This window comes from Cynara cardunculus, assembly GCF_001531365.2.
Source record: "Cynara cardunculus var. scolymus isolate 2C chromosome LG 2, CcrdV1, whole genome shotgun sequence".
Classification (NCBI taxonomy): Eukaryota; Viridiplantae; Streptophyta; class Magnoliopsida; order Asterales; family Asteraceae; genus Cynara; species Cynara cardunculus.
The window spans coordinates 12212243-12224423 of record NC_037529.1 but is presented as its reverse complement, the minus strand read 5'-3'; the positions used below and the strand labels follow the sequence as shown (position 1 = coordinate 12224423).

Genomic DNA, 12181 nt, shown 5'->3' with positions numbered 1-12181 from the left:
TATATATATATATATATATATATATATATCTATATATATATATATATATCTATATATATATATATATATTTATATTTATATATACACACACACATACACATAAAATGCAGGGACGTTCCAATCTTTTTGGAGGCCCTGCTTACATCCAAAACTTTTGATTATATTGAATAAATGAGATAACAGAGAATATATGTTAAAAACAAAAATGGGCTAAACGTAAAATGATTAACAATCTGAAACTAAACCTAAACCATTAATGATTTGAACCTAAAACCAAACAATTAATGGTCTGAACCTAAATAATTTTGGTTACAGTTTTGCATAGGTCATTAAAAGACCCTAAACACATGTAAATTTGAGCCCCAAAATTTCGGGGGCCTGTTCAAAATCTCACATTTAACATGCTAAGGGACGACCCTGATAAAGTGAGGTTCAAGAATCTCATCTTTCTATGAATCAGAAGTTTCCCATCTACATGTAAGGTACCTTGGACCATTTGAGTTGCAAGGTCATTTTTGAACAAATACTTGTGATAGGAACGTATCACAATCGTCATAGTGCCCAACACGTTTTTGATTGCAACTCTTCTCTTTTAATCAATGGGTGTCGTTAAAACCACTTAAGCCGATCATTTTTTGACAATTTGAACCAAATAACATGGACATGTGTAGGTTTGTCGCTACCAAATTGGAAGAAAGCCAAATTATGGTGAAATGACGAGACCCACAAAAGAAAGTACATTAAAGATGCTTAGGAGACGTTTGATTCGTATAATGAAAGTTGGTGGAATTGGAATCCATAAAAAAAATTGACTTTGAAAAGAATTTGAATTAAATTTGATGGAATTTGACCATGCGTTTGGTTGATAGGAATTGAAATGAAGTCTCGCAAAAGAATAGAAATATGCATAATCAAGGTTATTTTTGTCTTTCTAAAACAAAGTTATAAATTATGTTACATTTGCCATGAAACAGAATTCAAATCCTTCACATATGCTAAGGAATGATCAAATCTCTCAACTATGGAATTTGGTGGAGTCCGGTGGAATCCAATCAATTCATTTCGTGAACCAAACATCATTAAGAAATTTGGTCAAATGAATTTTTCAATCCAATCCATCAAATTCCTTTGAATTTTGACTAAACAACCCCTTGGGTGTTGTTTATTTTATTTCTCCTTAAGTCTTGTATGAATTAAGTTGTTTGTAGTAATTCAACTATATGCATGGATTCAGTTAAGTTTTTTTTTTTTTTTTTATGTTGAATATATGGTTTGAATAACAATAGAAACCATTTTCCCCCTCAGCTAGGAATGGAGGTTGTCTTCATAAGGCCAAATGAGTTGAATTCTTAATGATTAAGCCGTAAACAAGGCAAAAAGAAAAAGAAAATGTCGTTGAATCGATTCAACCAGGAGGGGAAAGTTGAGTTCGTAAAAGCCAAATGAGTTAACTCCTTAATGATTAAGCCACAAACAAACATCCCGATGTATGTGAGCAAATAAGCCTTCTTACCATCAATCTCATCAAACAACAAACAAACAACACGAACACACATGTAACTTAGGTTGTGAAACAAAGATCTCGTAAGCCAAATCAATTTCTTGGGTTGTGGTGCACTGGTTAAGCCTTAAGGGGATGTAGTAAAAATCTCATCTACCCCGGGTTCAAATCCAGACACTGTCAAAGATCTTATGGCCATGAAGATTCACTTACAACGACACTAGACCATTCGTAGTCACCAGAGAGAGACTAGTCGGTGCACGTAAACTAACCCGAAAACACATGATTACCCAAAGAAAAAAGATCTGGTAAATCTACTTCACTTACTTAAAAACTTATTAGAGATAAACCAAAACATAATATGAAATTAAAAAAGACCAACGTCATAATTGTACCCAATTAAACGACCCATGTGGTTCCACCATGATAACGTATTCAAGCATGTCTAGCTCTTGTCTAGTGAAACGTATACATCACTTTTTTAACACTCTTTTATCTTGAATTTGACGGTTTTAACTTCGAAAAGCAAAAGATTTCATCTTGTAACATAACAACAAACAAAAGCTCCCAAATTTGATACCCAACTCAACCAAGAAAAAGGGCAAAATCATCACACCCAACAACCATGAAAAAAATCAATGGAAAGACACTTCGTTTCGTACCAAATAGACATGTTTCTTCATCGTAACCAAGAAAAAGAAGTCTTGACAAACACAACGATAAGATCTTGCGGGAAAAAAAAAGATTCCATGTTGAAATCGAGAAACCAGAAGCAAAAGCTGTCTTTGATGGTGTCCTCTTTATGCCTGACAGTTCTTAACCCACCTCCCCACCTGCTGCATACGACTCGAAAGACATGGAATTTGGTTGGTAGTGAATTGAAAACCCACATCATTATCAATGGCTTCTTTGTGGCCCCCTTGACCTTTTCTCACATTTTTTTGTGTTTGTGAGGGTGGGGGTTTCTTCTCGTTTCTCTCTCCACTCCTTTAAATGGGTTAAGAAAAGGGAATCATAGCAGTTGATGGTTTCGTGTTTTTCTAATTTAGGGTAACTGACACTCTATAGAATTTTCAAGACCCATGTAAGGGAATTTGCTTGTTTTTCACTTGGGAATTCTCGATTTCTACCGAAATTTGTGTGTGCGTTTGTGTTGGGTTTGGTTTGGTTGATTGTAGAAGATGCCAAGACCTGGGCCAAGGCCATATGAATGCGTGAGGAGATCTTGGCACAGTGATCGTCATCAACCCATTCGAGGTTCCATCATTCAGCAGATTTTTAGGTAATTTGAGTTTCGGTTTTTGATGTTTGTTCTACTTTTCTACTTGATTGGATGATAGAGTTGTGACTGTTCGGTGTTGGTTTGAGAGCTTGAATGGTTTTTGAAATAATGCACACCATGTGTTTGATCAGAGTCGTACATGAAAATCATTGTACGGATACTAAGAAAAACAGAGAATGGCAAGAGAAGTTGCCACTGGTTGTGTTGAAATCAGAAGAAATCATGTATTCCAAAGCCAATTCTGAGGTACTCATCAATCGTTTTTTGTAGAAAATTGTTTTTGAAATGTAATTCATTCTCTGATGTCTGTTCTTGATCTGGAAACTGTAATCAAAATCAGGCTGAATACGTGGACCAGGAAACACTATGGGACCGAGTTAATGATGCCATTAACACCATAATTAGGAAAGATGAAAGCTTGGAAACTGGTGAATTCTTGCCCCCTTGTGTAGAAGGTACACATTTCTTGTTAATTTTCACTTTCACATTCTTGATTAGATAAAATTAATTTCTGTTTTGATGGGTCTTCAGTTTAAAACTCAAAACTCGAGTTTACATTATAATCATTTGTTCCAAAAAAAATGAAATCCCGGACCATTTCAGATCGTATGTGTTGGAATCTTCTTTCTTAATCTAATGGGTTCCATATACTTTCATATGGTATCAGAGTTAGGGTCCAACAATCTAAAGAGTCAGACACTTTGGGACAATCTGTGTTTGTTGGGCCTCCGTTGGAGGGGGCGTGTTGGAGTCCCGGGTTGGCTAAACTTGACCATTTTTCGTTAGTATATACTAGATGGAATCTTCGTTCTCTCCTCAAAGGAGATCTTTTGAAGAGTAATTCAACGGGGTTCCACATATTCTCACGAAATCTCTGTTGTTGATGGTGTTTCAGCTGCCCTTAATCTGGGATGTGTTCCTGTAAAAACATCAAGAAGTCAAAGAAACAGTAACACCCGAAGCTACTTAAATCCAAGAAACCAAGATCCCATTGCCACAAATGCTCGAAACCTGAACTTACCAAATCATGAAAGACCGAATGCTGTGAATCAAATACATACGTTTTCCGAAACTAATAGGAATTTAAGACAGAATTACTCAATAGCCCCTCCTGGTCCCTCCTTTAATCCACCATCCATTGAAAATTTCCCTAAAAAACCCATCTCCATTGAAAGTAAAGCTTCTTTAGCTGCATCTTCGGTTTATCCATTATACTATGGTGTCAATTTTCAACCTCAAAACCCCAGATCAAGATTTCATACAACCCATCAGAATTCAAACACGATAATCATGGGCACACCAGTTTTCCAAACAGTTCACGAGCCTTTGCCACCGAGTTTCTCAGAAACGCCATTTTTGTTTAATAGAGATGATAGCGGTTCAAAGAAAATTGTTCACGAAGAACCACAACCATCACCAGTAGAATGTGATTTATCTCTAAGGTTGGGGAATTCAAGCAATTCCTGGGGCAGGCCTCAAAGTAAGGAGTTCTCTTTTTTTCCTTTGAACTCGGAGGGTGAACAAGTTCGGAATTTGGTGCCAGATTTTGGGAAGCGTAAGGCAGCGGCACCTGTTAATAACAATGTCGTAGACGGTGGACGGCGGTTGTTGCAATTAGAGCCCGATTTCAACCAGAAAAGAAGAGGTCTTTAGATATATTATTTGGTTGATTCTATTGCATTTTGCCAATTTTTGAAAAGAAAAGATCAGTAAAAATCTTGACTGCCCGAGTAATTGTGTTTTCAAGTGTTCTCATTTTGGTTCTTTGATGAGTTTACACTGTCATGCAGAGACCCAATGGTTTTCTTGCTTACTACCAAGTAAAAGTAGCAGATCCGTGTATATATATATAGAGTCATACGAGAATAGTTCCAAATAAGATAATAAGAAAACAGTCGAATGACATGTGATTTTACACTAAAATCACACCTCACCTCACCTCGCCCGCACATCCTTACGTTGACCGTTGGTGTAAAATCACACGTGATTTGGCCGTTTTCGTGTCATTTGAACCCCCCCCCCTCTCTCTCTCTCTCTCTCTCTCTATATATATATATATATATATATATATATATAAATCATGGTAATCTGGATATCAGTTTCTATCATTTTTGGGTTGAGTAGATGTCAGATCTTTACACATCCATAGACCCTATTTCCGAGTAAGATTTACTGGATTAGTTTGGTTTCGATGGATATTCCCATTCATCGTCCTTCTCCAAACACATCTTACTTGCATGGTCCAACCAGGTGCATTATTATGTTGCACCAATACGCTGGAATTCAAAACCGATGTATTAGTGTCCCATTTCTTATGCATGAAGTACACTATCACAATGCATGATGCGGACCAAAACAAACGAACCCATATATCCTATTCGAAAATAAGATTTAGAGATGAGATGTACGTAGACTTTTAATCTACTGAATAAAGGTTTCTATTATTGGAAAGACAAGAAAAAGTAGCTGGAAAATTAATTATACAATGAATTTATACCTTTTTATTAAAAAAATTGTACCGTAATTTATACCTTTTTATTAAAAAAAATTGTACCGTAATTTGTGCTTCATAAAGGTTGTACCTTGCAGCATGATTTGGTTGGGTGGTACCTTAACACCATTCATGCTGCAAATCCTGCTTGCTATGCATTACTTTGTTGTACTTAATGCATTAAAGATCAAACAGTGGTAGTACTTTTCTGCATAAAGTGTACCATAGGGATTATTGTCCATTTGGATGCGTCTGGTATTCAATTCAGACATTGTGATAATAGAAAAGTTGTTCAATATTTAATAAGACATGTTAGAGATTAAATTATTAATTTACCTTTAATGAGTTGTTTATATTTTGATTAATTATGTAATTTATTAAATTATAATAAAGTAAATATTTTATATAACAAAATATATGATTATAGAGTTTTCATCAAGACGATTAAATGACATCATAGTAAAGTGAAAGTTTAAATAACATAAAATACAATAATAAAATTTAAAAAATTGAATAAAATGTAAAGAGGAAGACGTATTTGATGTTTTAGAAGAGAATTACGTTTTATTTTGAAGTTATACTGATATAACCTAAAATCTATTTCACAGTATTCCAGCTTGTTCCATGGGGTAGGGGTGGAACACGCTTGTACTACTTTGTTCATGACTGTTTCATATAAAAGTTCTGCCAAATATTGAATAGTGATTACTGTTCGGTCTTATCCTGTTCCTATTCAATGTACCAAACGCACCCTAAAGTATATACCAAAGAGTTAGTGGTCTATCGGAGCACAACCTCCTTGAAAGTTGAAGATTGAAGTCTCATTGAATTTTTGTTTCGAATTATAGGTATATGTGGGTATCCGACCCGAACCAGATATAATATATTATATAATATAATTATTATATAATGTTTAACATAAATATTTATATTATTTACTTATTAGCTCACAGTTAAATTAGTAAAAGTCTTTTACGTTTTGGTGCGAAATATTACAGTGGATGATTAAATTTGGTGATATGAAGTCGTGAATGAGTCAGCATAACTGAAAAATAGATGTTATGTAAGAGCATCTGCAATGGTCAAGTCTTTAAAAGACTTGATTTATTTGTCATATTAGATTTATGAACAAAAACCCATCTTCAAATACTTGCTCCAATGGTCAAGTCTTTCGAAAACCTTTTTTGTATTCTTAGTTCATTTTTAATAAACTTACATAAATTATCCCTATCTATTTGAAATGTTTTATAAAACCCTTATTTTAAACCCAGATACGTTTTTTAGAACAAATAATATTTAACAATAACATGCAATTTAATAAAAATTATTACAACACGATATTGAAAAACTAGACCTAAATCTATGCCTAAATGCCATTTAATTTTCTCTATCTAGGGGTGTAAATGATACGAGACAACTCGCGAGCTACTCGAGATCAACTCGGTCAACACTCGACTCGAATAGGCTCGGCTCGAACTCGAGCTCGACTCGACATATTAACGAGTAGAGCCAAGCTACCCAATACTCGACTCGGAAAGGTCGTGAGATACTCGATTATTTTATATATAATTAGTTTCAAAATATAATCAGCTTTTATGATAAAATTTGTAAAACATAAATAATAAAAATGTCTTATATTTTTTAGATATTTAAACAAATTTATTCATTTTTTAATTATAAAAAGTAATCAATTATTTTTTATTAAGATCACAATTAGAAAAAAACAAAGAAAAACTATAAAAAAAAAAGGTTAATGAAATTGTCACACATTGGAAAAGATATTGTAAAAGAAGGTTATAAAAAGAGAGGAAGATGAATGAAATTTCTAACTTTTCCTTTTCAATGATAAAGTTTGAAGTTGATCCCTTTAGTTTTATAAAAACTAAGAGAACACCTTTAAGTTGTAAAATTTATAATAGAAAGACCCTAAAATTTCATAAACTTCAATGGATGAGCTTGTTTCGAGCTCTAGTTCGAGTTTGATTCGAGTTCGAGTTTGAGCTTAAAAAATAGTTATCGAGTTCGAGTCGAGCTTTGATTTTTACTACTCGCGAGTTTTCGAGTCGAGTTCGAGCTTGGAAATTGGGTTTCAAGATCGAGTCAAGTATAGTGATACTCAGCTCGACTCGCATCATTTACACCCCTTACCTCTATCAGCATTTGTTGATACATTACTTAGTTCGTTTCTTAGCGTATTTTCCATTAGCATTCTTATCTTGTTGATTTTTTAGACTTGTAGGATCTTTCAACTTCTTTGAAGTGTTCAGTTACACCTGTTTGATCGTCTTTACAAGCGTTCTCTAATGATGTAATTTAAGGGAGAGAAATCCATTCGTCTTTACTTGGATATTGGGATATAAAACCCCGCAAGCCTCCTACACTTCATCTTCTAGGTTATTCAAAGAGTTCAAGGGAGAGAAATCCATTTTCTTGCAGTAACGCATTGAGTTGAGATTCAAGGAAGAAAAATGTTGGTGTCGGTGGATGAAAACTGTATTGAAGATTCAAAACCACCATAGAAGCTTACGTCTGAGCTCTACCAAGGTAAAGCTCCAAAACTTAGGTTTTCTTCATCTTGGTCAAAATCTTGCATTCTTAGGGCCTCTTTGTTTTTCAACATTCTCCTCTTAATTACATCTGAAGTCTGATTCGGTCAGATATATACCATTTCAGACTGTTTGTTTTCTTCAACATTCTCATCTTAATTACATCTGTGTATTGATTCTAGTTGTTATGAGACACAGTGGAATTTTTGAATCTGTTAAAAATAGATGGTAGTTTACAAATGGTTTACATGATTGGATATTTCAGTTGAATTTAATTGATTCAGATTTCATACGTTTGTCGGTTTGCAAAAACAAGCAGTCTTATTGATTCTGTTTTCAGACTTCAAACAAACAGTCTGACTGATTCAGATTTCAGACTTCATACGTAAAAACAAACAGTCTGACTGATTCGAATTTCAGACTTCAGCATCACCTCTTAAAAATCAGAAGTGAAATCAGACTTCAGACTTCAGCACTTCTTAAAAAACAAACGCCACCTTAGTGTTGGGAGCTCAATGTTGAAGCTACATAGGTCGTATTATATCTATTTTGAGTAGATATAAGTTTGAAGAACATGTTTTCTTTCTTCAAATGAGATTTCCATGCTTTTGGAGTTATTGTGATCTTTTTGGGTGTTGTCTAGATCATATAAAAATCGTAATAAATCTCTTGTAGATCAGTTTGAGGTGTGTCATATGTCTCTGTTATCGTTGAGATGTTCTCTATAAACTGTTTGTTTTGAGGAAGAGCTGATTAGGATTGTATTAGGTGAAAATCAGGTTTAATAAAACCACTTTGTTTTATGACAGGATTGAGTAAACAGTCTTCAAATATTCATATAAAATTGGTTTTAAGTCTGTTAGTGGTGATTCTTAATGGCTTGAAATTTTTAAAAGGTTGTCTAAATGTTTTGTTTTGTTGTTTATTTGATGAAATATGCATCTTAGGTACATTTAATTTATAAATTTTGTGTGCCCATATTTGGTATTTTTGGAAATGTTGATAAATAAATCATAAGAGTGCGTCATTTTGATGATTTATTGAGTAAATGAAGATTATTTGACAATTAATGCACTCTTAGCATGTTTGATAAACCATTTGAAAAATGCACATTATTGTGTTATGAGACATTTTATAGATATAAATAGTATGATTTCATTTGGAAAAATGCAAAAGATGGGTTTTTGAGTTAATCATACTTTTGGAGCATGAGTTTGGATAAACATGGAATAAGTGCGTTTTACTGCTTATGATTGAATTTTATTTGAGTTTTCAAATAAGTCTGGGATTGTTGACTTGATTTTAGCCCATTGGAGTTTTAAGGACATTTGTCCAATTTGATTTTCTTATTAATTGAGCTTGGGATAGTTACATTTATTGCATATTTATTTGAGAATTACATGTTGTGAGTGCATTGTTCATTCATTTGGAGTTATGTAATTTAGAATATAATGCATTGGATCCATAGGTATGTGAGTCATTCGTGTTTGATAAGTAAGGAGTCTTGATATCCTGACTTTGTGAATGCTCATGTAAGCATTGTGGTCGTCTCGGTATTGCGGAGGCGAATTCTTATTAGTCAGTCTTTCCGGGACTGTGAGTTTTGTGTTTAGATGTTTAAACACTTATGCATGGGGGTTAGATGTCATGTGTTGTCAAGTAGGAAGCTTGATGTTTCTATCTTGAATACTAGCAAGTAAACACTTAAAGGTAAAATGGAACCTTGAGGTTGGAACTCAGCTAGAGAACGAATGGGCACTAAGATCTGGTATCCTTGAGGTGACGCTCAGTAGGAAGTGTGCACTAAAGGTCCTGTGAACTTGAGGTGATGCCCGATAGGGGGTGTGCACTAAAGGTATTGAGGACGTAAGGTAACACTTGATATAATGTGCACTAAAGTCAATGAATCTGAGATGTAGTTTGATAATATAGATATCGGACATACTTTTGTGTTCCTGCCACGTTCAATGGAAACAGGTCTCCCCCGTCACCAAAAGGTATTGTTTTTGGATATAGAGTTTATCCATGTTTTAAGTGTCGTTTTGCTTTGTCCATAATTGGTGGTTTTCAACGTTGGACCTTGTCCATGTTTTGATGTTTTGGATAATAGAGTTTTATCCGTGTTCGATATTTGAGTGATAAGTTTTTTCCTTGATTTGGTGTTTTCACATGGTTTATCTAGGTAGAAAGAAGATTGTGCAAATTGGATAAAAACAAGGTTTAACATTACCTGGCAAGGTGAGTTCAAGTTGCTTTGTGAAAATTTTGTACATACCAAAAATGTCCATTTTGGAGTCTTATGATGTTTTGAATATTTATCAAGTGTTATTTATTCATTTTTGGAATTTTTTATGATATTCGATACCATTAGCTTATGAGTTACAACACTCCCCCTTAGGTGTCCTGATTTACACCAAACTGCACTTACATTTCTATGTCTTGTATCTTCAACAATCCATCAAACATTCGCTTCGTCAAAACCTTGTTGGAGAAAACCCTTTGGGATAAAACTCTAGTCTAAGGAAAAAGAGTATGATCCAGATGTTTTGAGCTATTCATGCAATGAGGTAAATGTATGAGTCGAAACACTTACAAGTGTATAAGTCAACTGACTAGAGAATATGTGATTCGTCAAAACTTGGCCAAGAATACCCGGTGGGAAAAACCTGGTCGGAGGACAAAAGAGTACATAAGTGTCATGAGTAGCAAGGGAAATAACCGTACACAGTGTGCCTCATTAAAACCTTGTTAGAGAAAACCCAGTGGGAAAGAACTCTAATCAAAGGACAAAAGAGTGGACAATAGTGGGAAGTATGCAAATGGATACTCACCCTAATTCCGGTAATACTTGGTAAGAACGGGATTAAGTTTGTGTCTCGTTAAACAAATTACCAAGATAAACCAAATGGGACAAACCATTGAAGTAAAGATAAACAGAGTGAACAACATTCAACGGGACGCTCTCCCCTCATATGCATACAATATTGCGTTAAGTATACATGAAGATTCACACAACATGGTGTTAAGCATACGTTAGGATGTAATCCTCACTTGCACACAATATGGTGCATGATATATGTCATACGTTAGAATGCAATCCTCACTTGAATACAATAGAGCTTCCTAAGTCCAATTGCTTTGACATGTATTTTGTGAACAATTTTGAATGATTCTTTTCTGATCTAATATGTTGCACTCCAATCTTCTGAAGAACTTATTGTTCATGTGTAAGAAACAACTTTGTCCAAATGTTTTTAATGGTATAGCCTTTGTCCCACGGATGGCGTTTTTGTGAATATTTTTCAATTTTAAATCTCAATAAATTATTTCATGTGGATTTCAATTTTACCCACAAGGGTGGTACTTGATTGGTCTGAGTTTGGCTCCAAAGGTCAAAAGCACCAGGACAGGAGGTCCCCAGGTTCAAATCCAAGGAGAATAAAAATCCTCTTGTGGCCACAAAGGTTCAAATGCAGTGACTTCGGGCTATCGACAAAGCAGGTGGTCACTCTGGAATTAGTCGGCTCGCATTGCAGGTTGGATATCGAAGTTAATCAAAAAAAAATATTGAAAAAATGAATGTGGGGGTAAAATGTTATATTTTTTATTTTAAATAAAAAACAATAATTTTTTAAACTATTTATATTTTAAGATTAGGTTCTAAAACAACAAAAATGTTAAAATAAAAAACCTTCAGGAAAATATTTTAAAAAAGAAGCATATGATGATAATTTAAGTAGCAATAAAGGAAAGATGGGAATGTAAAGGATCACTTATTACATGATAATGTTACAAGTATGATATCTGCAACCTACATTTCCCCTAAATGCAGCAACAACATCAACATCAAAGAAAAGGTTATGATCCTATGACGCTACATGTAACAACACGACGACAAGTGACAGACAACCCCTAACGCTATGCCAACGAGATTATACATACATACATACATACACAATATCTCCTTGTATCAACTGTAAAATTAAACATTTAACCACAACAGTCATACCCACACACACAGACCATTCTACATGTCAACCTGCAACCAACTTCACAATGCCTTCCTATATCAAGGGATGTTTCGTGTTACCTTATCTTTTTACCATGGTTCCGACTCCACATGACAACCATTCTCCACTGTTGCTTCCACCTGCTTGTTCGTTTCTGGCTCTTTATCCCCAACATTACCCTTTTGCCCCTCTGTGGTGACGGTGACAGTGACAGTGGCAGTGGCAGTGGCAGTGGCGGTGCCACCATCATTCTCCGCCTTATCTTGATCATGTGCATCTGGGATTTCTTCCTTTGCCCCTACGGCAATAACACTGCCACCATCATTCTCCACCTTATCTTGATCATGTGCA

General features: G+C 34.7%; 2 protein-coding genes across 2 annotated transcripts in view; one reads left to right on the top strand and one right to left on the bottom strand.

Moving 5' to 3' along the window:
* Positions 1-2137: 2137 nt before the first annotated feature.
* Positions 2138-4529, top strand: LOC112507291. The gene is made up of 4 exons (XM_025111817.1): positions 2138-2783; positions 2915-3029; positions 3124-3238; positions 3679-4529. Exons 1-4 carry the CDS (start codon positions 2683-2685, stop codon positions 4434-4436), a joined length of 1089 nt encoding a protein of 362 aa, XP_024967585.1. The 5' UTR covers positions 2138-2682; the 3' UTR covers positions 4437-4529.
* Positions 4530-11572: 7043 nt separating this feature from the next.
* The window catches only part of LOC112505763 (methyl-CpG-binding domain-containing protein 11-like), a 10461-nt gene continuing 9852 nt past the window's right edge, over positions 11573-12181 (bottom strand). Inside the window, exon 4 of the mRNA XM_025109729.1 lies at positions 11573-12162. Coding sequence (XP_024965497.1) covers positions 11920-12162 — 243 coding nt within the window. The 3' untranslated portion in view covers positions 11573-11919. The remainder of the gene's footprint in view (positions 12163-12181) is intronic.

Excerpts from the sequence above, each read along its gene's own strand:
- LOC112507291 (XM_025111817.1), top strand. The coding sequence starts at position 2,683 with ATGCCAAGACCTGGGCCAAGGCCATATGAATGCGTGAGGAGATCTTGG. Across the intron at positions 3,030-3,123 it reads ATTCCAAAGCCAATTCTGAG|GCTGAATACGTGGACCAGGA; the intron begins GTACTCATCAAT and ends AATCAAAATCAG. Across the intron at positions 3,239-3,678 it reads CTTGCCCCCTTGTGTAGAAG|CTGCCCTTAATCTGGGATGT; the intron begins GTACACATTTCT and ends ATGGTGTTTCAG.